At 46.2% G+C, this 26,724-nt stretch overlaps 1 protein-coding gene across 4 annotated transcripts in view; it reads left to right on the top strand.

The window, feature by feature from the left end:
• KIAA1671 (KIAA1671 ortholog) overlaps window positions 1-25,592 on the top strand; it is a 224,157-nt gene extending 198,565 nt beyond the window's left edge. For all 4 annotated transcript variants that reach the window (XM_036758501.1, XM_036758509.1, XM_036758523.1 and 1 more), the window contains 7 exons: window positions 1,568-1,686; window positions 11,808-12,060; window positions 13,138-13,312; window positions 15,027-15,151; window positions 16,167-16,297; window positions 18,397-18,479; window positions 19,890-25,592. In XM_036758501.1, the coding sequence (XP_036614396.1) occupies window positions 1,568-1,686; window positions 11,808-12,060; window positions 13,138-13,312; window positions 15,027-15,151; window positions 16,167-16,297; window positions 18,397-18,475 (882 nt within the window). In that variant the 3' untranslated portion in view covers window positions 18,476-18,479; window positions 19,890-25,592. The remainder of the gene's footprint in view (window positions 1-1,567; window positions 1,687-11,807; window positions 12,061-13,137; window positions 13,313-15,026; window positions 15,152-16,166; window positions 16,298-18,396; window positions 18,480-19,889) is intronic.
• The last annotated feature ends 1,132 nt before the right edge of the window (window positions 25,593-26,724 follow it).

Raw genomic sequence — 26,724 nt, 5'->3', positions numbered from 1 at the left:
GAGGGCAGAGAAGGGAGCCATGTGAAGGGAGAAGATAATGTTAATTTTCTGTGTGTAAGATAGTTCCTGAAACAGAGCCTAATGGTACAGTAGTGTTACTAGCAGGCACGGCTTCTGCATTACAGGTAATTGGGGAAAGTAGTGGCTCATTGGGCTGGGTGATTAGCGATGGACAGTAGGGATGGGGGCTGAGCCAGAGGAGGAGATGAAGGAATGCTGGAGTGGAAGTCAGTGTATTCCCTGCATCAGCTGGACAAATGTTGACCTCACTGGTAACGCAAACACATGGATAGACAACAATTTCTCCAAACAGAAATAGATTCAGGGCTGTTTGCTGGAAGGGCTGACCTGGGACCAGGCCTCCTGTTTATTTTTAAATTTTTGAGAAGATGGAGAACTTCGGGTGGAGAATGAATGAATGAATGAATGAATGAATGAATGAATTAACAAACAAATGATGAATGAGCGAACGAAAGAAGGAATCAATGAATGAATGAATCAGTGAATGAAATCATATTTATTAAGTGCTTGCTGTGTGCTAAACATTGTGCTCAGCACTGAGGATATAAATACAAAAGCAAAAACAATCTCTGCCCTCAAAATAATACTTATCAAGCATCTACTTTGTCATCATAGACTGAGTAAGGCACTCTGGGGGAAAATCAGTATAGGACATGGCCTGTGCTGTCAAGGAGCTTATTAGAATAATTAGGTGGAAAGATAACAAATTAGTGTTATGTGACAGGGTGAAACTGTCGTGAGACATTGAGTGACTCAAATACTCTGTGATTATCTGTGATCTCATTTGTTTGAGAGTTCTGTTCAGTGATATGGGTCACAACAACCCATCCATGATGCATCTGTCCATGCATCTATCCATGTTCCATCCATGCATCCATCTATCCATCCATCCATGCATCCATCCATCCACCTATGCATCCATCTATCCATCCATGCATCCATCTATCCATCCATACATCCATATATCCATCCACACATCCATCCATCCATCTATCCATGAATCCATCTGTTCATCCATGCATCCATCTGTTCATCCATCCATCCATGCATCCTTCCATCAATCCATGCATCTATCCATGCATCCATCCATGTACCCATATCCATTCATATATCCATCTATCCACTCATGCATCCATCCATCCATGCATGCATCCATCTATCCATCCATACATCCAGCTATCCATCCATCTATCCATCCATGCATCCAGCTATCCATCCATGCACTGCCCATCCTGTATGACTCTTCCCACATGGGGCCATCCAACATACTGGCGGCCATCCTTTCTTCTGACCCCTGAGTGACACATCTGAAGGACTGGAAGTTCAGAAGGAGAGATAACTGTCTGCCACTTTTACTCTCTCCCTAATGAGAAAACAGTGGGGATAATCTTCTTGACTTTGGCCTTGAACGTGATGAGCCAATAGGCTGGAGGTTCTTGGGTGGCCTGGCCACACCACATAGTGCCAGCTCGTTGGGGTCATGACAGGGAATGGGCCTGGGGTCACTTCTCACCCTCATGTCAGTTGTGCCCTTTTGTCTCTGCAGGATCAGCTCAAACAGTGTTTCGCAAGGCAGCCCCCGGAGGCCAAGGACACTGACACGCTGGTTCAGGAGAGCGATAGCCAGTATGGGACTTGGAATGATCCTCGGCAGAGTGGGGAGAGGTAAGGTGGTGGAATATTCACTGTCGGGGACAGGTGAGGCTCAGCCCTTGCCCATTGGCTGGGGAGTAATAGTCTGGGTCTGAGTCAAGCTTCAAACCCCAGCTTCTCCAAATTTGGAGGACCTGAGTTCAAATCCAACTTCAGGAGCTTGCTAGCTGTGCAACTCTGAGCAAATCACTTCACCTTTCTTGGTCTCCGTCTCCTCATCTTTAAAATGGGGATTATAATAGCATCTACTTCCCAGGGTTGTTATGAGATTCAAATGAGATAATATTTGTAAAGCTTAGCACGATGCTGTGCACATAGTAGGCCCTTGCATAGATGTTGGTTCTCTTCTCTTTCCGAATCCGACTCTTTCCAACTCCTTCTGGTCCATCTCCTATCTCCAGTCTTCAATTCAACAAATACTCCTTAAAGTGCCTACTAAGAAAACAAGTTGCATAGGATTGTACGTGTGTAGCCTCTATCAGATTGCTTGCTGTCTTGGAGAGGGAGGAGAAAAAAAACTTGGAGCTCAAAATCTTAGAAGATCGAATGTTGAAAACTAAAAAAAAAAAATAATTTTTCAAAAAGTACCTACTAAGTATTCGATACAGTTCCAGGTTCTGAAAATAGACAGACAAAACTGAATCAGTCACTCCCCTAAAGGAGTTTTCATTGTGTTGTAGGACACAGCATGTAAACATCTAAGTATATATAAATGTCACACATTATTGAATCAAAAACATCTGTTAAGAATCTCCTCTGTACAAGATTCTAGGTATACAAAGACAGCCCTCAGGAGGTTTGCATTCTAACAGGAAGGAAAGACAACATGTACAGAAATATAGTTTTATGTGAACTAATGGGGGCAGCTGGGTGGCACCATACTTCACAGAGTGCTGGGCTTGGATATTCCTGTGTTCAGATCTGGCCCTAGACACTGTGTGACCCTGGGCAAGTCACTTCACCCTGTTTGCCTCAGTTTCCTCATCTGTAAAATGAGCTGGAGAAGGAAATGGCAAACCACTCCAGGATCTCTGCCAAGAAAACCCCAAAATGGGTCACGGAGAGTTGGACACAACAGAAAAATGATTGATAACAATGTGAAATAATTAATCAGTAAGCAATTATTAAGCCCCTACTGTGTGCCAGGCACCGTGCTAAAGGTGTAAGCTCCTCATTGATTGGAGGGTCTCCAGCTAAACAGATAGATTCCTCATCTTTATACACTAAACCCAACGGCCTGGAAATAACTGTTCTTTGTACCCGCAACTTCTAGCTCCTTAGAGACTAGATTTATTTTTTTTTCCAGTAACAACAGACTGGAATGAGATCTGAGGAGTGTTCGTCTCCAGTGAGCTGTCATGATTGCCAATCACACTTAACACCACCAGCAAATGCTGCAGTCACGGTCTATCCACACGGGAAACGGCTCCCTAAAATAGCTAGCTAGAATGGGAGGCAGCCCCCTCAGGGGCCAGGCCTGTTCTTGAATGCAGCAGGGTGATGAGAAGCAGGGCAGCTCGTGGCCCACAGGTCTGGGCTTTGGGGTTTCCTGGGGCCTGCTTAGAAATCTCGTCTTTTAGGAAACTCTCAGCCCAGCTGTGAAATCTCCGGCTGAGACCCGGAGGCATCATTACTTATTCACTAAGTGCTCAGTGAGATGTGGCAGCACCCTGGGCTGGATACGGTTCCTGCCTTCCAGGCTTAGGGTGGACAGCAACCACTTATGTTAAGAGTACTCTATTAGACGGGCACAGAGGGTGAGAGGTGGGTTTGGAATCACGAAATATAGGGCAGCCAGAAGGGAACTTAGAACACAGGCTAGGTTATCAGAGCTAGAAACACCCTTAGAACGTGGGATGTCAGGGCTGGGAGGGGCCTTGGAACAGGGGATGTCAGAGCTGGGAGGAGCCTCATTTCCAGGGATTATTTTATTTCCACCATGCTTTGGTCCCACATCCTCATTATTCACTTATATTTTTTGTGTCTATTATATTTGTACGTCTTGTCTCCATTGTTAGAATGTAAACTTCCTTATTTTGGATCTGTGCCCAGAATGCCTGGTATCGTGTTTTTCATGTGTTGGGTGCTCTGCACGGTCTCAGTTGACTAATGAGAATTAGGGCAAAGAGATCTATTAATTTGTTGTTGTTTGCTTGTTTCAATCGTGTCCAACTCTCCATGACCCATTTTGGGGTTTTCTTGGCAAAGATACTGGAGTAGTTTGCCATTTCCTTCTCCAGCTCATTTTACAGATGAGGAAACTGAGGCAAACAGGGTAAAGTGGCTTGCCCAAGATCACATAGCAGGAAATGTCTGAGGCCAGATTTGAACTCAGGGAGGTAAGTCTTCCTGACTGTAGGCCTGGTGCTCTATCCACTGTGCCATCTAGCTGTTCCCCATTAATATTGAGCACATAAGCAGAGAGGATACCTGGGGGCCCCTGTTGGCTGATCCCTGTTGACCCATTTATTGTCAAAATTAACTTGAATGATGATCACAGATTGGTAGCTGAGCTGACCACCTCCCTGGTAGTTCCCATGGGGAGGGCACATGAGTTGGTAACTGTCAATATGGCCCCTTCCCTTTCAGAGAGTGAAAAGTGGGTCTGCAGAAAACAAAACTGAGGGTCCTATGCTACGTACTCTACATCTAACATGGGCAGGTGACATTTTGTTGAGGCACTAGAGGAGAGCGTTGGAGGTCTCTTGGTTACACATGTGGCTTTGATCCAAGACTTCTTGGAAGAAATCCGATTTTCAGGTCTTGGCTTATTTCCAGTCCAGCCCACACTTCATTCACCAAACCAGGGGTTCCTTTTGCCCCTTGTTTGTGCCCCCCTACCAATTGTCATGGGCATGGACCCTGCAATAGAGATCTCGGGCACAAAGGTTGATCGTGGATGACTGTTCTCTGTGGAGATTTCGTAATTGAATTTTGTATAGAACCTGTAACGCTACAAGAGAACCCCAGCCAGAGCCCTTGGCCAACACTCATGAGGTCCTGTCTGTTACTGACTAGTTGTATTTCCTTGGGCAGGTCTGGACCTCTCAGAGGGCTGTTTCTTCCTCTCTTAAGATGAGAGATGAGGGGGTTTGGATTAGATGTCCATGAGCCAGGCTCTGCTAAGGGGTGGGTACAAAGAAAGGCCAGAGAAAGTTCCTGCTCTTGGGAAGCTTACATTCTAATGGGAAAGAACACATGACCCCAGCTCCATACAAACAAGATACAGATGGGAGAAATGAGGGTGGTCTTTGAGGAAAGGCACCAAGATTAAGGAAGGCTGGGGGAAAGAGGTCTTGTAGAAGGTGGGGTTTTAGCTAAGACTGGAAGGAAGCCAGGAGAAGGCAGGAGGGGGAGAGGATTAGAGAGAGAATTCCAGGCATGGAGTTAGCCAGTGCAAATACTAGGAGTGGGAGGTAAGCATCTTGTTTGAGGAGCAGCAGCAAGGAGGTCAGTGTTACTGAATCCAGAAGTACATGGAAAGGAGTGACGTGTAAAAAGATGAGAAAGTTAGGAGTGGCCAGCTTAGGTGGTATACAGACATCCGGGCCTGGAGTCACAATGACCTGAGTTCAAATCCTGCCTCAGATACTTCCTAGTTGTGATTTTGAGTGAGTCACTTAAGCCTGTTTGCCTCAATTTCTTCATCTTTAAATGAGCTGGAGAAGGAAATGTTAAACCACTCCACTATCTTTTCTAAGAAAACCCCAAATAGGGTCATGGAGAGTTGGACACGACTGAAAAACAGCTGAACGACGAAATGTGCCAGGCCCTCTGCTAGGAGTTGATCATAGACTTAGCGCTTGAAGGGACCCAGCCTCTTAATGTTACACGGTTTAAGGCACTTCTCCCCAAGGCCCCACAGGACTCGGTCATCCTTACCTACTGGGCTAGCTCCAACTCATCATTAAGCACCAGATATGGCCCAGACACAATACCAGGTAATGAGGATGCCAAGACACAGATGAAAGTCTTGCATACTATTGGGGGATGGGAAACTATATACATAGAAAATTAAATACAAATGGTATACACAACGATTTGGCAGGGGGAGCATCGGCAAACGTGGTAGGGTTAGGATAGACTTCTTGTAGAAAGTGGCCCTGGAACTGCTCCTTAAAGGAAGCTAGGGATTTTATGAGGTGGAGGAAGAGGGAATGCATTCCAGGCATAGGGGATGGCCGGAGCAAAGGCTTGGAGACCGGAGATAGGATGTTGTGTATAAGCAGCAGTAAGCTGACTAGTTTGAGTGTGTGGACTGAGCCTGGAAAGACAGGCCAAAGCCAGCTTTCAATGCCAAACAGAGGAATGTGTATTTGAGCGTAGAGGCAAGGGGAAGCTGCTGTAGCTTCTGGAGTAGGAAAGTGCCGTAGTCGTTTCTGTGGGTGCTTAAAGGGAGAAGGGTCCATCCAGGGTTAGGTGGTTTAAGAATGTGGTTGAGCGTAGACTGGTTGGTCTCCTTGGGAAACAGCTCCCCCTGGTGTCCTCTGGAGGCAGAGCATGAAGTCCAGTTGACAGCGGTATTGGTAGTTACTGTTGTGGTCTGGTGCCACCTCCTGGCCACAGAGTAGCACTCAGCCTGACCTTGGCCTCCTTGAATGGGTTCAGTTCAGAAATTACAGGGAAATCAAATATTCTGGATTTTTAAAGCATTTTTCTAGTTTCTCTATAGGAAGTCAGCTTTACCTGAATTGCATTTTGTACCCAGATTGAGGGAACAGTCATTTTATTCAAGGAAGGCTCATTGGTGAACTGCCCAACTGGTATTCCTAGCCCAAAGGATTCTCCAAACATAAAATCATAAAATATCAAAGCTGGGAGGTCCTTTAGAACATTCAGTGTCAATGATGGGAAAGCCTTTGGAATAGAGAATGCTAGAACTAGGAAGAACCTTACAACATAGAATGTCAAGGCTAGCAGAGACCTTAGAACAGGGAATGTCAGAGCTGGGAGGGGCCTTGGAACAGGGAATGTCAGAGCTGGGAGGGGCCTTGGAACAGGGAATGTCAGAGCTGGGAGGGGCCTTAGAACAGGGACTGTCAGAGCTGGGAGGGGCCTAGAACAGGGAATGTCAGAGCTGGGAGGGGCCTTGGAACAGGGAATGTCAGAGCTGGGAGGGGCCTTGGAACAGGGAATGTCAGAGCTGGGAGGGGCCTTAGAACAGGGAATGTCAGAGCTGGGAGGGGCCTTGGAACAGGGAATGTGAGAGCTGGGAGGGTCCTTAGAACAGGGAATGTCAGAGCTGGGAGGGGCCTTAGAACAGGGAATGTCAGAGCTGGGAGGGGCATGTCAGAGCTGAGAGGACCTTTAGATTCATATACTGACATACTCTGAGAAGCAGAGGTAATCTTAGTGACCTTGTCATCATCCTCATTTTCCAGAGAGGGGAGATGCGAAGCCCCCAGAGATGATATGAGCTGCCTAAGGTTTGTTGTGGTTGTCATTTTCAGATGTGTCTGACTCTCTGGGACCCCATTTGGGGTTTTCTTGGCAGAGATCCTGGAGTGGTTTGCCATTCTCTAGCTCATTTTATAAATGAGGAACTGAGGCAAACACAGCCATTACTACTGCTGCTACTACTTTCTAACTAGAAATTCTGATCTTTCCTTTATTATTACTAATGATGTATGAATAATAACAATGTTATTATTAAGTTGTAATTTTATAATATAATTAACAACTATGTTATTTAATGTATACTTTTAATAATATTTTTAATAAACATAACTTTAACATATACTAATAACCTTAAGGTTTGCAAAGCACTTTTACTCATCTTATCTTCTTTGGAGACAATATTCCCAGGGAAGCAGGTATTGTTACAATCCACGTTTTATGGTTGGGGAAACTGAGGCAAACAGAGGCTAAGTGACCCTGCCCAGGGATAAATAGCTAGTTAGAGGTTGAGGCTGGATTTGAACTCAGGTCTTCCTAACTCCAGGCCCAGCGCTTTGTGCACAGTGCCACCTAGTTGCTTACCCTGTTACTGTATTTCAATACTTTGCCAATAACCAGCTTCACACTCAGTCTGTCCATCTGCCCAGCTCCCTTTCTCTTCAGCCCTGCTCCTTCCTTAGGTAGCACCCATCATTGTAAAGACACAGGGTCACAGGATCTTAGCCTTGGCCAAGACCCCAGAGCCCACTGAGTCCAAAGCCAAGCCTGAATGGGCATCCTTCTGGACATCCCCACCAAATGGGCCTTCAGCCTCACTCCCTTCTGAAAGAACTCCTGAGCAGTTGCTGTTTTTAGAAAGTTCTCCCATATGTTAAGTTGCAGTCTTCCATGACTGCCCCCTGGAACTAAGCTAAATAAGTCCGGCCCCCCTTGGGCGTCTCTCACACGTGCCCTATGTAGCCCACTTACTTGGGATCCTACTTAGGGGCTTGTCTCATTGCCCTGGGTTTCCCCCAAAGTTCTCAGGAAGACTGTTAATAAGTGACCTATACATGTTATTGAATTAATGAGTAGCAACTCCCTGGGAAGTGGATAGTGTGATGACCTTAGAGCCAGGAAGGCTCATGTCCCTGTCCCACATCTGATGCCCATGATTTCTGTGACAATTCAGCCTCCTAGTGTCCCAAGGCAGTTCTCTAAGACTAACTTCTCAGAGGAGGTGCAGCCCAGCATTGATGAAGAGAGTTTTCTCACCTATAAAGTACTTGTACCAGGTTTAGTTCCTATCCCTTATGTAGAGAAACTCCGGGTGAAGAACCTCTCTCCACCAAGGCAGGTTGGCCCCCTCTCTGGGACACTGAGAGTTTGCCAGGGTCATCATCCAGTAGAAATCAGAGGCCAGACTTGAATCCTAGCCTTCCTGGCTCTGGGGCGGCTTTCTATCTCCTACACTGTGATGAAATCTTCCAGTTAGAACCAATTCATCTAATGAATGTGCTCCTGGCACTTACTTGTTTGTGGGCATTAGCCCAGATTCACTGGGTTAGCTAATGAAATGTGTTTGTAGCAGCTCCCTGCCAAAGCCTTCTGCATCCTCTCCACCCCTGGTGGGGTGGTCCTTGGCAGGTGGAGATGTGTGGGATCCTTCCCGCCTTGGTTTCCGGGGTAGAGAAGAGGAGGGTGGGGAAGGAGCAGGCGGAGGGACAGCAGGCCATTGGAAGGGACACCTGATCAAGTCAGAACGTGGCCAGGTTGGTACGGGCCCCAGGGGGCATGTAATTGAACCCAGACTTGAACAGTAATCTATAGCATCCCAAACAAGTGGGCATCCAGACTCTGTTTAAAGACTTCCAGGGAGGGGGAGTGCATCCCTGCCAAAGAGGCCCCATCCCCTTTTGACCAGTTCTCTTTATTAGAAGATGTTTCTCTACAAGCCTCACTGCTCCCATTGCTCCCAAGGCCGTCTTCTGAGACCAAGAGAATTCATCTTTCATGAGAGACTTTCAGAGTCTTTCAGATGGTCTTCTTCTTTAACCAGCTTTCCCATGCCATAAACTTGAGGTCCTTCCCCATTGTAGATGCCCTCCATAAGACAACCCCTTTCACTTTAGGGAGACCTGGGTTATTAGAAAGTTTTGGTTTGTTTTTAAATATTGAGTGAGAATCTGCCTCCGTATAACTCCTACCCACCCGTTCTATTTCTTCTTCAGGATAGAATAGTGGGAATGTGCCCAGTGCCTAGAGTGGGGGGTATGCCACCTGTACTTTTGGTCCTTTTCAGGGACAGAGAAGGGAGCCAGCGTAGCTGGAAACCCTGAGAGGCAGCATCCTGGACTGGACTTGGAGTCAGGAAGACCTGAGTTCAAATCCCAAGACACACGTACTGTGTGGCCATTGTTGATTTGACTTAATTCTGGGACCCTTGCCCTGGGGAATGGCCTCCTGGCCATTGGCCTGGAGTATTCCTCACTCTCTCTCACCCCATATCCAAGCTGTTACCAAGGCCTGTCAATCTCATCTCTGCAGCATCTCTTGTCACTTTCACCTCTGCATTATCTCTCATCAGTTTCACCTCTGCAGCATCTCTCATCAGTTTCACCTCAGCAGCATCTCTCATCAGTTTCACCTCTGCAGCATCTCTCATCAGTTTCACCTCAGCAGCATCTCTCATCAGTTTCACCTCTGCCGCATCTCTCCTAGATTTCACCTGTGCAGCACCTGTCAAATACGTCCCCTTCTCTCCTATGACACTGCCGCCCCCCTGGTGTAAGCCCTCATCACCTCCTGCCTAGATTACTATAATAAGTGCTGGGGGGTGTCTCTGCATGCCTAGAGTCTCTCCCCTCTCCAGTCCATCCTCCATTCAGCCACTAAAGTGATCTTCCTAAAGCTCGGGTCTCATCATATCACTCCCCTACTCAATAAACTCCAGTGGCTCCTTATCTCCTCCACGATGAAATACAAAATCATCTGGCATTCAGAGCCCTTCATAACTGAGACCTCTCCTACCATTCCAGTCTTCTTACACCCCACTCCCCCACACATATTCTTGGATCCAGTGACACTGGCCTCCTGACTTGGCCATGAACAAGATCCGCTATCTGTCATCTCCAGGCATTTTTTCTGACTGTACCCCAAGCCTGGAAGGCTCTGCTTCTTCTGCTCTGACTACCAACCTCCCTGGCTTTCTTTAATTCCCTGCTAAGCTCCCACCTTCAGCAGGAAGCCTTCCCCAACCCCTCTTAATTCTTGCGTCTTCCCTTTGTTAATCATTTCCTATTTATCCTGTATGGAGCTTGTTTTGTGTATATTTGTTTGTATGTTGTCTCTCCCATTAGATTGTAAGCCAAGGACTGTCTTGCTTCTTTTTTTAGTCCTCAGTGCTTAGCATGCTGCCTGGCACACAGTAGATGCTATATAAACTCTAGATTATTGTTATTATTAATAACTCTGATGGTGAGCTAGGAAGATTCCTGGGGCAACTCCGAGGAGGATAGGTTGTGGAGGGAATGTGAATTCTGACACCGAAAGTCAGATCTGAGCCCATGCCTGACCTCAGTGGTACCCTCTCTTTGTGCCAAGCATTGTGAAGTTTCTAGCCAGTAGGAATCAGGGCTGGCACTCAAGCCCAGGCCCTGAGGGAGGCATCCAGTGCTTGAAGTCCTGGGCAGCCAGGAAAGCTGCCTATGGTCAGTTCTCCTGTGGCAGTGAGCCCCATGCTGGGCTTATAAGGAAGAAACCAGCACGGGACAGACAGGTGATCCTCAGAGCCCTAGCGCTCCTCCCCAGATCCAATCTGTGTGAAAATGGGATGAGCCACAGACCTAATCACCAGCTGTCAGGGAGTGTCAGATAAAGCCACCACTCCCTGGGCTTCCGGCTGATCTGATAAGGCCTTTCTCCTTTGTATGGGGCTGTCGGGTGTGGGTATGCCTTCTTCATAAAGGCAGACACCTCTCTCAGGGGAGGCCCCGGCTAGAGCTGGCTTCCCCTTCCTGGGAACACCTGGCAGGCAGGAAGGAAGGAGAGGCCGCTCTTCTTGTCACAGTATCTCGGGGCCTGCGGTCCTTTAGAGATGGTCTCCAAGGGCCCTGCCAGCTGTGTGATTCAGTGCTTTCTGTCCCAAGGCATTCTGGGCCCTTCCCTGCTGAAACAATCTCTGTTTTATGGCCCCTCCTAGCTCTGACATCACCCTGTTCTAAGGACCCCTCCCCCAATTCTGACATTCCCTGTTCTGAGGCCTCTCCCAGCTCTGACGTTCCTTGTTCTAAGGAGTCTTAAGTGTAGAATCAGAGGACATAGGTTCAAATCCTGATACTTAGGATTGTAGGATGGAAGGTGCCTTTATTATTCTGACTTTATAGATGAGAAAATGATTGATTCTCAGAGAGAAGTGGCCTGATTCTTCACCTGAAATTGTAAACTGTCTAAGGGCAGGGGCTGTGTCTTAGGCACTGTTATGTTTCCCATGATGCTTTGCCCGGTAGATGCTCAAGAAACAACGTGCTTTTTTAAGGGCTCTCCGGGCTGGACGTGTGGCTGTCACAAGAGCAGACACTCAAGGACCATCTGTCAAAATGGCCATTTAATACTTAGGACTCTTTAAGGGAACCAGGGCAGAGATTTTCAGATCAACTAGAAGGAAAGATATTAAGTGCCTTGGAAAAAGCAAAAACAAAAAAAATACCCCCAAACCGTAATATTTGTCCCCAGTCAACACCTCTGTCTTCCTGCAGCTTTGCTCCCGAGTCTCCCTCTCCCGACAACGTCACCTCAGCCCGAAAACAGCCTCCCAGCAGCCGGCTTTCTTCCCTGTCATCTCAGACGGAGCCTGCGTCCCCTGCGGACGCCGGTGACTCCTCCAGGGACCAGAGGAGCACGAGCTTGGACCGCTCCAGCACAGACTTGGATTCAACCGATGGGACGGAAGGAGCCCCTGCTTCAGACGCCGGCCCTGAGGGGAAGGTGGATGACTTCTCCTTTATCAATGTAAGTGCCATGTCCTCCTGGAAGGTCAGCAAAGACCCGTGACCAAGTGCCCTCTGGCCCCAAAGGAAGGGAGGGTTGGGATGACCATTGAAAGAGGTTATGGGAGGGAAGTTAGCACCATGCCAAGCACATTATAAGCACTTATAACATGGGTGGGGGAGACCTTAGAACAGAGTGTCAGAACTGAGAGGGGCCTCAGAACAGGGAATGTCAGAGCTGGGAGGGGCCTGAGAACAGGGAATGTCAGAGCTGGGAGGGGCCTCAGAACAGGGAATGTCAGAACTAGGAGGGGCCTTAGAACAGGCAATGTCAGGGCTGGGAGGGGCCTTAGAACAGAGGATGTCAGTGCTGGGAGGGACCTCAGAACAGGGAATGTCAGAGCTGGGAGGGGCCTTATATCAGGGAATGTCAGAGCTGGGAGGAGCCTCAGGGTGTCAGAGCTGGGAGGGGCCTCAGAACAGGGAATGTCAGTGCTGGGAGGGACCTCAGAACAGGGAATGTCAGAGCTGGGAGGGGCCTTATATCAGGGAATGTCAGGGCTGGGAGGATACCTAAGATCTCAGAATTTTAGAGCCTAGAACATACATAGTTAGAGCTGGAACAAACTACACAGATCATCTGACTGAGACCCCTTATTTTGCAGCTGCGAATACCAGAGCACTAGAATAGGTAATTCATAGAGCCCTGGACTTAGCATCAGGCTAACCTGAGTTTGAATTCTGCCTTAGACACTGATGAGTTGTGTGACCTTAAGGAAATAACTTACCCTTTCTCTGCCAAGTTTCCTTATGAGTAGAATAAGGCTCTGTAAGAGCTCCTGTTTCCCAGGGATGTTGTGAGGTTTAGAATTCATGATTTTCTGTCTGCTGCTCCATCCTCTGTCCAAGGGGGAGAAGGCCACCCTCTGGTGTTATGGGGATTCTCTCTGAAGGCCTTGGAGATTCTGAAGCGTGCTTGGCTTGGAAGGCTGCTGTTAGCTGGGCCGGACTTCATTCACACGCCTTGCCCTCCGCTCACCCCTCTGCATGGACTAACTCAGGGCTCCCCGGTTTTCCCTGTCCATGTTTCTCCCCAAAGCAAACCTCGATCTTGGACTCCAGCGCCCTGAAGGCCCGTGCCCAGCTCAGTAAGAGGAATCGGCGCCGGGCCCCCATCTCCCACTCCCTCAGGAGAAGCCGGGTCAGCGAGGCTGAGAACCCGTTCTCATTGGTGGAGGAGACTGACAGCGCTTGGATGTTTAAGGATTCCACAGGTACCCACCCTTTGATTTCTGGCCACCCTTTATGAGGTGGTGGGAGGGGACTTGGGCCAACCCCTAGAACAAACTCCCTGACTGGAAGTCTGGTGGGTGATGCTGGAGGGTATTAACCTGGAATGAAACACTGGGAGGCAAACCTCAGAAGCACCTTTGGGAATGATTTGAATTCAAATTCAGCTGGAATGTATTATGCATCTACTGTATACAGAGACCTGTGCTGAGAGAGAATGATAAGACACCAGCTTAGACAAATATAATACACAATAATGGGGGCAGAAGGCGTCATGGTATAGGTGATAGGGGCCCTGGCTTAGGAGTCGGAGGTCCTGGGTTCAAATGCCATCTCTGCCATTACTTCCTAGGCCAGTCAATCAGCAGTCACCGAGCATTTATTAAATACTTACTGTGTACCGGACCTAATTCCAGGAATGCAGACCCTGGCCTCAAGGAACTTACATTCTCATGAGGGAGGAGACAACACTCCATGGCCCTGCACAGAGTAGCTATGGGCAGGATAGATTGGAGTAACCTTGGAGGGAAGGTACTAGCATTGAGGGGGACTAGGAAGGGCTTTGTGCAGAAAGTCACCTGTGTGACACCATTCGATCCCGTAGGCCTCAGTTTCCTCATCTGTAAAATTGGGTCTGGACTACATGAGACTAGAGGACCCTTCCATCTGCAGATCTCTGAGTGAGCAGGATAATAGATTAGAGGTGGAAGGGACTGCCCCCCCCCATTTTACAGAGGAGGAAACTGAGTCCCAGACAGAGGAAGAGATTTGCCCGTGGCTACTCAGGTAGCCAGCGGCTGAGAGGGGATTTGAACCCAGTGCCTTTGACTCCGGGGCGCTTTCCTCTTTGCCCTGAATCCATCCTATGACTATGTCTCACATCTTGTCCTTTCTAAAGAATGTTCATTTCTGTTCTCACGGGGCAGCTGGTGGCGGTCCTGGAGTTGGGAAGACCTGAGTTTGAATGTGGCTTTAGATTCTTCCTAGCTGTAGGACTCCGTGCAGGCCACTTAATCACAGTTGTCTGTCTGTTTCCTCATCTGTGAAATGGGGTTGTAGGAGTAACTAGGGGGTGCAATAGATAGAGCATTGAGCCTGGAGTCCAGAAGACCTGCATTTAAATCCAACTGCAGATACTTACTGGCTCTGTGACCCTGGGCCAGTTACTTCACCCTGTCTGCCTCAGTTTCCTCATGTGTAAATGAGCTGGTGAAGGAAACGTCAAACCGCTCCAGTATCTCTGCCAAGAAAACCCCACATGGGGTCACGGAGAGTTGGACAGGACTGAAACAGCTCAAACAACAGCAAAACAGGGATGATCATGGCACCTTTGTAAGGTCGTTGTGAATAAGTCCTTAGCGCAGAGCCTGGTACACGTGGTGAGTGCCACGTAAACGTTAGTTTTATTAAAATCATCGTCATCGCGGCCATCACTATTTGAACACCTCAGGGTAAGGCAGGGCAGGGATTCTCTCTCTTGGGTGGATGAAGAAGCTGAGTTTCAGAGAGGGCAGTGTCTCGTCCAGGGTCACCCAGCTGGTGGAAGGAAGCTTCGGACTCCTTTCCGCTCTGTCAGGGATTGTATCTGCTCAGTTACTGCCTCCTCCTCGGAGTCTAACAGAGCTTCACCCTCCGTAGAGATTCTGCTGCTCGATTCTGTGACTTGCAGTGACTTCTTTGCTCTGTCTTTGCCGACAGAAGAGAAGTCGGTCAAGAGGGAGGAGTCGGATGAAGAGGAGAAGCCGTCCAGGGCAGAGAGGACTCCGGTTAACCAACCCCAGCGGCTCCCCATCTTCCCAGGGGTGGATCCTTCTGTGCTCAAGGTGGGGCCGCCTGGCTTTCTCACAAGCGGGTTAGATCTATCGCTCTCAGCTGGCCGCTAGCCCCAGTCAGTGTCTCCAAGGCCTTGGTCAGCTCTGGAAAGAGAGGAAGGGAATTGTCCTATCCAGATGGCATTCCTGTCTTCATCATTGCCATCAAAAGAGGCACCATGGTCTAGTGGAGAGAGTTCTGGGCTTAGAGTCAGGAAGACTTGAGTTAATGTCAGACACTAGACACTTAACTGGGTGAACACTAGCCATCTGTGAAATGCAGGGGTTGGACTCAGTGGTGTCAAACTCAAAAAGGACTGAGGACCACATATTGACTTAGAAAACCACACATTAACATTATGTTACATTATATTTTTATTTATTTTGTTAAATATAACCCAATTACATTTTGATCTAGTATGCAAAAGACCTCTAATGTCTCTCCCAGGGATCTTGTGACCCTGTGTCCTCTGTGGGACTCAGGGAACTCTCTAGACTTTGACTACTGAATCAGAGATAGCTGGTGATCTGTGCTGGGGGGGAGAAGTTCCCACACCAGGAGTACCTCATGCTGAGGAAGTCCCAGGCCTTTTGTGTATTCTAATCACTATTAATGATACAGTGCTCGAAGGTTGTTTACTGTTATCAGTAATAGTAGCTGGCATTTACATAATACTTGAAGGTTTATTATCATTATCAGTAGTAGTAGTAGCTAGCATTTACATAGTGCTTGAAGGTTTATTTTTATTATTATTATCATTAGGAGGAGGAATTATAGCTAGCATTTATATAGTGCTTAAAGACTCGCAAAACACTTTACAAATATGAGGGACCTGAGGTATATGAAATTTCAGTGGCTTACCCAGGGTCATACAACTAGTTAAGATTGGCACCTGCCATATGTCTCATTCCCTGTTTGCCAAGCTCAGAAAATTCTCCCCAACTAAAGCTGGTGTCTCTATCGAAATTCTAAATGTCTGGGCCTAGTTAAAGAGAGATCACTCGTGTCTTTGTTTTCTTCCTCCAGGCTCAGCTTCGGAAGCGGAATGAGTCAGACAGCCCCGGTGAAGGCCAGCTGTCCAAGTCTCCCAAATCCCCCTTCCAGCCTGGAGGCCTGGGCAGTCGTGTGTTGCCCTCCAGTGTGGAGAAGGAGGAGAGGTGAGTGAGCATCCTTCCTAACCGAATCACAGGATCCTGGCTGGGGAGCCCAAGCGGCCCTCATGGGCCTCACATCTAGGCCAGTCTGTCCATCTGACATACAGGTACCATTTTGGCAGATAGGTTTTCTGTGGCTTGGGAGGTTGATTTCATTGAAGTTTTACATTTTTCAGTGAAAAAATTCAATTTTCTCTTCCTCTCACTTCTGTCTGCCTAAAAGGTGAAAAAAGAAACCAACAAAAAAAAAACCCCAGAACTTTCTAACAAATCTATATAGTCAAGCAAACTAATTCCCATATTGACCATGCCCCTAAAATCTATGTCTCATTCGGCACCCTGCCTCCATCTAGGATGGTTCTAGGTGGTGGGAAGCATCCTTCATGTTTAATCTTCTGGGATTGTGGTTAGTCATTGAACTTAGCAAAGGGCAATTTGGGGATCGCTTAGTCAGCTTGGATATTACAGTGTGTTCATTGGAAGCGGCCCTAGGAGGCAGGTAGGCCAAACATAATTATACATACAAATAGAAAATGTCATAGATGCAGACACTGAGTTTCAGAGCAGGGAAGCTTATGGTTGCACAGCTAGTGAGAGTCTGAGCCGGGCCCCCATTTTCTTCCTGATACTGGAGGATCCCCACACAACATTGGTGGGGAGCTGGCCATCTGATAACAACATGGTCCTGCCCATGTCCAAAGGCCTATGAGCTGGGTCTGCCTACTGTGGGGAAGAGGGATGGTGAGAAATATCCCCTCGTCCCCCTACTCCCCCAACCTCCCCAGCTTAATCCCGAAAAAAACAATCCAGAGACCCAGCCAGGAGCTTTGTCCTGGCATCTGACATCCATCACGTGCCCTCTTCTCTCCACCTACCTTTTCACCTGGATCAGGACTGTCTAAAATGCAGCCCGCCCACAAGCATAGAAATTTACCTAAATGCTTTAGTAAACCAAGCCAGGCTACTGCAGAGCTCTCACTAAAATGGCAAATGAAAATATATTGTCTGTTGTTTCAATAAAAACCTAAGGCTGGACAGCCCTGACCTGAGTTATTGCCATCGATTGCTGACTAGTCTCCCTCTTGTGCATCTCTCTGATGATGGTGAAAATGATAATGGCTGACATTTATATAGCTCTTACTGTGCGTCAGGCACTGTACTAAACACTTCGCAATTGTTACAACAATCCCATGAAGTAGGGGCTATTATCTCCTTTTACAGGTGAGGAAACTGAGGCAAATGAAGTGACTTGCCCAGGGTCACACAGCTCAGCAGCATCAGGTGTCTGAGGCCAGATTTGAACTCAGGTCCTCTTCACTTTTGCCTCGCCAAACCAACAAAAAACAACAAAACACAGCTCTCTTTGGCCCTTCCTGATCCTCCCTGACATTACTTCTCTCTCCCTCTTGAAATTACTTGGTGTAACTCTGTATTTCCTTATCTACATGCCCATCAGAGCTCTCCTGTAAGTTCCTTGAGGGCAGAAAGTTCCATTTTTGTCATTATCCCAAGTATCCAGCACAGTGTCAGGCACATAGTAGGAAACATTTTTTGATGGAGTAGTGGATAGAGTACCAGGCTTGGAGTCTGAACAACCTGAGTTCAAATCCAGCCTCATACATTTACTAGCTGTGGTGACCCTGGACAAGTCACTTAACCTCTCTCTGCCTCTGTTTCCCTATCTGTAGTTTGGATCAAATATGGTGACAGTTGTAAAGAATTTTACAAGCCTCAAGTGGGACATGAATGCTGGCTGTTAGCTGTTGTTGGGTTTGCTTGTTTAAAAGAAAGGGTTAGACTAATTAGACCTAAATTCCAAATCCACTAATACTGTAACCTCTCTTACGTTGGGCTGGTCTTCCCTTCCCTAACCAAGTAGTTTTTCTGATTCTATTGACTTTCTCAGTGGGGTCCGGGCCCTTATCCAGCCTCCTAAGCTCTAACTAAAAATATTCTCAATATGTTTTCCAACAAAATGAATGTGAAACATATTTGATGGTGTTTACCTTGGGAAAGTCCGTCTCAAGGCCTTGGTTCCCCTATCTGTGAAATGGGGAGGTGGGCCTCTGAAACAACGGCTCTCCACGGCTCTCTGGTCCTAGGTCAGAAGAAGCGTCTCCACAGTGGCTGAAAGATTTGAAATCCAAGAAGCGGCAGAGCCAGTACGAGAATCAAGCTTGAAAAGGTACATGGCGGCACCGGGGGCAGGGAAATGCTGTGCAGGGGCCGAGGCTTCGAATGGCAAAGCCATTCTTCAGAGACTTGTCTGAGGAAAGGTTGGGAGAAACGCCTCAGGGAAGAAAAGGCTGAAGGCTTCGAGATGGATTCCAGCAGAAAAGAGAGCTGGATTGGGCCTTTAGGGAGCGCTGGCTCGGAGTCCCAGCTCCAGCATTTATTAGCCGAGTGACTGTGGGCAAGTCACTTGGTTTCTTCTCCGGGACTCAGTTTCCTTATTTGTAAAATAGAGATAATAATACTTGTATTGCCCACCTTATGGAGTTGTTTAGAGGAAAGTGCTTTGGCAAATGTTAGATATTCTAGAAGTGGGATTAGTGGTTATCCTGGAAGAGGGAACGCTGAGAAATATCTATATTCTCACTTATATATGCCGTATATTATGTATACTATATACCAGACTATGTTATATGATAGTATGTATTACATACTATAGATTGTATATTACTATGCTATATAATAAAGTATATAATATATTACAATATATCATATATAAGTAATTTCCTATATAGTATGTTGTATGTAGTTTTTAATATATTTTCATATATAAATGTAAATAAATTAAATTATATTAATAAATATATGATATATAAAAATATATTGTTATATAGTCTATGGCATTAAATATATGCTACGGTACATAGTATCTATAGTATATATACACATATATAATATATACACACACCTTAGTATATGTATGTATATGTAGTATATATAGCATGTATACGTATAGTCTGTATTGTCTATAATATTATATAAATGTATTATATATAAAATGTAAATATGTTACCTTATATAAAAATATAATTAGTACTATACTGTCACTTAATATATACTATAGCATATAGTATGTATTACTATCTATAATACTGTCTATAGTATTATATATAGTATATATACATGCGTGTAGTATATAGCGTGTCTATGTTGTCTATAGTATTATCATATAAATATATTATCATAAAATAATATAGCATTGTATCGTGTTATGATATATTATTACCATAGAATATATTATCCTATGTTGTATAAATAATATATAGTATAAGATTATTACATATAAAATATAATATGTAATTGGCAAAGCCCTTTATATACGTATAATCTTTTATGCCATTACTTCCGTAATATATGTGATTCCGTTAATTTGGCTGGCTTAGACTATTGAAATGTTGGTAGTTATTCATCAGCTAGCCCCAGCTGTGTAGACACACACACACACACGCGCGCGCGCACACGCGCACACACACACGTGTACGTACACACACACGTACACACACACACACGTGTACGTGTACACACACATGCGCACGCCATGTTTTTAAGGTTCCCCTGGCTCACTGTGTCCCTTCCCTTCTAGGTAAACGAGGATGCTGAAGTCTCATTAACAGAAGCCTTAATTGTCCAAACCCGAAGACAGAAGTCCTGGGGCTCTTTGTTTCCTGCCGCCACGGTTAGGTGCCTGACGGGCCACGAAAGCTGCTTAATGTTCCCAACCCCAGAAGGGAAGAAGCTCTTGGTTCCTAAAGGGAAGGAGAATCACCGGGGAGGAGCTTGAAGCCAGAGCTGGTCCTCCTGAGAGTCTCCCCTGATTGCCCTTCAGGGGTGGGGAGCACGTTTTCTCTGTTCTTTTGTTTTTTGGTTGGTCTTTTTTTTTCTAAGCAAAAACCCTCATGTCCACTCACTTCAGATATCCCCAGCAGCCTCAGAGACAAATGCCTCCCTTGCACATCTGCCCGGGATGGGGTGTGAGCAGACTGGCACTGTCTCACTGGTCTCTGGACCTATCTGAATTGTAATCGTGCCCATTCTCTCCTCACCGTGCCGTAATCCCTGCTGGAAAAAAAAATCGTTTCCACAGGGCATGAAAGCCCAATGGGCTTCCTGCCATGCCCGCGGCCCACAGGGTACACTGCTGATTCTGTAATATAGTGGTTTTTGATCAATACTTCCACTGGTTTCTTACCCTCAGCGATTTGTAGGCCTGATTGTAAAATGCACCGATGAATGGAGGTCTAGCCTGGCCACGGGATGTGTCCACGTCAGCGGTGCTGGACCAACCGCTTCATTGGAATGCTATTTTCTGGTCTTTAGAGGGAGGGGGAGGGGGACCAAGCAATAATTCCGTTGATTCTCATACCTATCTGACGTGTAGATGGAGGCATGTGTGATGTATGGAGTTGGTCTCATGTCTTCAAACATCTCAGGTTACTCCCACCCAGTTATTTTGGTCATTGTCTTTGTAAATACCAGTGTCTTTTTCTTCCTTCCCTTCTGATCTGATTTTGGTGGGTTAACCGATCTCCCTGGGGTCTCTAGGCTTCTCTAGGCTGTTCTGCTGCCCAGAACCACAGCCATATGGGCCCCAGGTTAGCAAGTGGGATGAACCTTGGCTGGCTGGTATTCTCTCTTTCTGGAGCCATTTCCATTGTCAGCATCTCCAGGTTCCATATGCAGTTGCATTTTTCATTTCTTATCTATCCTGCCCAGTTTTTTGTTGTTCTACCCTAAAAAAGTGCTCTTTTCAAAAAATAAACCCAAATATAGAGAAGAACGGACTCCCTGAGATTCTCACCCTGTCCGAGGACTAGAGCTGAGGGAGGGATGGAGAGACTGGTCTAAGAGGTTGCGGTTTCACTTTGTCCACTCCTTTTCCAAAGCAAAAATGTCCATGAACTGCTCTCCTCTACAATCTCTAGGGATACTGGGTTCCCCCCAAACATCTGCCTTTTGGGTATGTAAGCTTTCCCTAATAGCCCCCCGGACCCTGGCATCCCCTCCTACCTGACACCCAATATCCCAGCTAACCCACGGGGACTGCCTGTACACACAGCCATTTAGTGGGCCATAAGCAGCCACAAACTTTGTGCCAACCCCATTTAAAAGAAACCATGAAGAGGCAAATGCCAGCAGCTTGCACAGCCACAGAGCATCGTGGGGCCGAAGTCTTCTGAGATGTAATGGAGTACAATACATTCTTTGGCCCCACCCCAGGAATGAGAGTGGACTCTCAACCTCCGTATGGATAACTTGAACATACACATCTCTGCCTTGTGTGATGGGAGGAAGACAAAAGGTGCCAGGAAGTCTGTATTTCTCCCATCCCCTTGAGTTCATGGTCATTGAACTCCCAGCAATGGATTCCTGGTGAAACCTTCCCCCGCCTTCCTCTCCCTCCTTTCCAGTTGAAGAATATTGATGCTCTAGATTTCCAGGCAAGGACAAGGATGTGGGATGAGATCATTCTATTTAACCCGTCTGCTGGACCCCGTTAAGAGATACTGTTGACTTTTCTTCCACATTCGGTTGTGTCTGAACCCTACATTATGCATTTGCTTTATGGAGGCCAGTGTTCTTTTCACACTTACTTTGGTGTTTGCCCAACAACCAACTGCTCCGTTGCCAGTTAGTGTATATTTAATGGGGGCTGTCCCCCAAGGGACCTCATGTTGGAGATGACCTCTCCATGGAGAGCACAGCTCTGAGGATCCTATAATAGCTGTGTACAGGTAACTCCCATGTTTCAGAAGTAAGTGCATTCAGAGAAAGGTGTCTGTTTAGTAAGGAGTCCTTCCCCCCCCCACACACACATCCCCCCTCCAGCTATGTGTTCATTTTAAGTCCTAATTTGTATCTTTCCTCATGCAGCAATGTAGAAATAGTCAGCCCTGGAGGGCTTTTCCAGTCAACAGTCTCATTAAATGGCTCCCACATTAGCTCCTCAGAGAATTCTCTCCATTAGCTGCTGTGTTTACATTTCCAGTTTGAGATGAGATCAAGGGGCACTTGGCTGCACTGAACCCACATTGGGATGTGGCTCTCGGTGTTTGGTCAGTGTGATGACATCCACTGGACAGTATTTTAATTGGGAGTAAGAAATGTCGCTCATTCCAAACCTCACAGACCTGCAGAGTGAGTTTCACGTCCAGGAAGAAAAGCTCCAATTCCTTCTTGGGATTCACCATCCAAATTCATGGCAAAAGAACTGTCCTTTGGGACTTTACCTCGAAAGTCCCTCGTTTTGAAAACTTCTGGTTTTCAGCCATTTCCCTAATGCTGCTAAAAAGAGACCATTGCTCATGGCTATGAGATACACCCCTCTGCTTTAATGTTTGGCCTTTGCCGATGCAGCAGCGAGGGTGCTTAGAAAGCCCTCAACAGCCCAGCGACTGGTCCAATTCTGATTTAGCTAGGACATAACTAACTTTGGCTTACCTCTCTGTCAAAATGGGCCTTGGGCATCAGGGCTAGACTGGGAGCTGTCTCCATGACTTCCTAGGCATATCCGCTAGTTTTATCTCCAGGCATGGGCCCTGTTTGGAAGTTTGGCTTTTGTGTAGAATGGAAGCTTGAATGCTTTAAAAGGTTTCAGTCATTTTAAAGGCAATTTAGCTGTTTTCCTCTTGATTAATACCTCCATGGTATTCAGTGACTCTTCCAGAAGCCATATTGAGAATGTGAAATCACTTTCACCTGCAAGCTTTCTGTTCCAGTCTTTCTTCCATCTTTTGGCAACAGCCAACTAGTGGGAGCTGTTGGTCCCAATGGACAAGAGATCTTTGTCCTTTACAGTTGTCTGCCATCTAAACTTTGGGACTCTGGCCTGGGAAACCCCAATGGGAATCTCGAACCCTGCAATAATATGGGTCCCAATTGGGACTCTATGGTTTCCCGAGAAATTCTGCCAAAACAGAAACCTCATGTTGCAGGCATGAAATTTAGTTTATTTTGAGCCCAAGAGCCCAGGTTGTTAATTGCCTGGTGAAACAGCCATCAACTTGGGATGATTTCCAAGCCCCAAAGACCATGATACCTGGTTTTTTGTAGCAATCCCACTCATCCTTCATGTGGTCTCCATGAATGTCATCTTTCTGCTATGTCGTTAGAGAGAGAGAGAGAGTGTGTGAGTGAGAGAGTGTAGAGGCCAAGCTATTGGACTCTGAGGTCCCTAAACATAATCAGTTGAGCAAGCGATTCCAAGAAGCCCTAGAAAGAAATTGTCTGGAAGAAACCCCAGCTCTCCAAACCAGCTACTGGCTGCCTTATCGATTGATGTTTTTAATCTTTTAGCAGAGGCTCTCTGGTGCATAATTACAAATATGCAGATCCTTAAGTGTGCAATAGATAACCCCAGAAACTCCTCGATTGGGGCCCAGGGAGAGGAGGGAAAACATGACTAAATTCTGACCTAAATGTTTTCATCAAGGACTCCTCAGGCCACGTCTCTTCTGCCTCTTGGATTTTGGGAAATGAGTCCCTAGTGAAAGTAAAGACATGAATAGAATGACCCTCTCCACCCCAAATGCTTCCAGTGGCTCAGCCCAAGAGCAGGCAAGCCCATTGGTTGGGTCACTGGCTCTTTAAAATTTTGTTTGGTTTTTTCCAATGTGTGATTTGGAGGAACAGCAGCAAGATACCAAATCTATCTCTTAACTATTTGGGGATCATCCCTTTAAAAATTGACCAAGCTTAAATGGGAGGGGAGGTTGGGGTAAAGAAGAGAAGTCACCCCAAAGTATCTCAATGTGCCTTTTTCTTTATACTCCACAGCTAAAAATCCCCATGGTATGTGTGGCTGGACCATAATGTCAGGAGAACAGCATTGGAGAATGGCTAGAAATGAGAGGTCCAGGAGGGATCCAAGTGTAGCTTTCTGGTGTTCTCAGCATGAAGGTGGGGAGGGGCCCAACCCCCAATCTTCCCTAGGCGGTGGGCATCTATCCTTAACTGGCTGGCAGTTAATGGCTCCCAATGAATGAGGTGGGTGGTCCTGTGCCAAGAAAGGTGATGCCCAAGTCTGAACGGGACCAGTGCTCTGGGCAGGCAAACCCAGTACCTGCCAAATGGTTGTTGGGGTATGCCCATTACTAAGGGAGGAGTCATTCCATCCAAGAAGAAGAGACTGTGAACAAGTCCATGTTTGGACCCAAGACGTTGATTTCTGAGCACAGCTCTGGTGTTGACCTGTGGAGCAGGAGATGAAGGCTGGTGGGGATATTCCAGTGCTAAACTCAGGAAATGGAGTAGAGGAGATTTCTAGAATGTTAGTTCTTAAAAGGAGAAAAAGGCCAGGGCTCCAAAGAGATGCTCCTCCCATCTCCCCTCTCTTTCCCCTTCCCCAAAGCACTTGGGAGATCATTTCTGGAATGCACACTCCAAATTCTTGGAAATGGGAATTAACCCAGTTTCCTATGGGGGAGATGGGGGTGAGGAGGAAGGAGGAAGAGAGCAGCGGTCCCTGATTTCAGCAGCCTGTGCTCTCCCTGCCAGCTGTGTCCCAGCATATTAGAGTGACTGTACAGAGCATCTGTTCTTTTTTGATAATCTCATTCCAGATAGCCTTATAGTCCCTGTAAATATGGAGCACCCAAAATTAATATATTGTGTTAGAGAAAATATTTTGTATCACATTTCTTTGCTAAGTAATGCCACTCTCCTCAGTAACCCATCCTTGTATGAATATGACTCCCCAGAATGCTTTGTCAGGTTTTTAAAAATATATATATATATATATATATTATATTTTCTAATATTTCTGCCGTGATCATTCCTCAGAGATTTAGGCAGTGACAGCAGATGGAAATTGAGTTCTGCTCGAAAAACAATTCCATTGTCCCAGCACCCTTGCTTTTTATAGTTGCCTTATGGGCAAGCAGGCTAGCTCTGTGAACTCTGAACCAATCGAATCCAACTCACGGGCACTTTAGATATTCTAGAAAGGACCCCCAGTCAGGTTATAGAGAACACATCAGTACACAAAGGCCTATATTTTTAATGTCAAATGAAAAGAGTCTATCTTTACTTCGGGATGCTAGCAGTTTTTTTTCCAGGAGTTCCTTTGCCCTACAAAGTATTGGATGTAAAGAAGTCCTTTTATATTTTACCACAGAAGAATTTCCTATTCATAGAAAAGAAAGCTGTTTTGAAAATGTGATCCAGGACTGCAATAAAGAGATGAGCTAAAGAAATGAGGGCCTCATCCTGTGGGTCTTTGCATGTATAAAAAATGTTGCATTTGAACTATGAACATAGAAAATAAAGCTTTGAAGCCAGTTGTATTTAATGAATTGGTATATGTTATTGTTAAGCAGCCGCCAAGGAAGATAAAGGGGTTTTCTGCAGCAGCCAATCCTCATCCTAAATCCCAAGCTAAGAGGGCAGCTGGGTGGTTCAGTGGATAGAGCATTGAGCCTGGAGTCAGAAGGACCTGAGTTCAAATCTGGCCTCGGGTGCTTACTAGCTGTGTGACCCAGGGCAGGTCACTGAACCCTGTTTGCCTCAGTTTCTTCATCTGTAAAATGAGCCAGAGAAGGAAATGGCAAACCACTCCAGTGTCTTTGACAAGAAAACCCCAAATGGGGTCACGAAGAGTCCGACGCAACTGAAATGAACTAGAATTTTGGACCTGGAATCAGAAAGACCTAGTTTGAAATCCCAGCTCCTGCGCTTAGTAGGAGTGGATAGAGAGCCAGCCTCAAAGTCCAACCATACTGGCTGAGTGACCCTGGGCAAGTCAATGAAACCACAGGTCTGGTGTGTGTGTGTGTATACACACACATACGTATACGTATGTATGTATGTATGTATATATAAATATGGGAAGAAGTGATCTAGGCCAGAGGTGTCAAACACTAAAATGTAAATTTAACAAAAATACAATAAAATGTGGGTAATGTTAATATGTGGTTTTCTAAGTGACCCCCATTAATATTTGGGTTTGATATTCCTGCTTTAGGCAACTCAAAGGTAGAAGGCAAAGCTTAACCTCACGGACCTCTCCAGCAGGCTTGTTGGAGCCTGTGGATGCCTTCTTAGAATGATGGCTTTCACCTCCTAAGATAAAATACATGGGAACACAAAGAAAACCAATTAGATTGAAATACAGTTTTAAAAAATGAATTTCCTGGACCCCAATTTAAGAATTCTTACTTTAGAAGGAACCAGCCTGCATCAGGAGAGGGAATTTCCTCATGTGACATTTAAAAAGTTCAAGAGACATAATTTCCGGGTAACTAATAATTTTATTAATAATGCTGGCATTTTATTAATAAAAAGGTCAGTGACATTCTTGAATACCAAAGGTTCCCGACGGTGAGCTGTTTAGATGCCCTTGGAAGACTGGGTGTTCCTGAGGGTGGCAATCAACTCTGATTGGTTAGAATTAGAAAATTAGAATTAGAAAATAGAGGGGAGGA

The sequence above is a fragment of the Trichosurus vulpecula genome, chromosome 1 (genome assembly GCF_011100635.1).
Source record: "Trichosurus vulpecula isolate mTriVul1 chromosome 1, mTriVul1.pri, whole genome shotgun sequence".
NCBI classification, from domain to species: Eukaryota; Metazoa; Chordata; class Mammalia; order Diprotodontia; family Phalangeridae; genus Trichosurus; species Trichosurus vulpecula.
The sequence above is the reverse complement of the archived record's forward strand: the minus strand, read 5'-3'. Positions and strand labels throughout refer to the sequence as shown.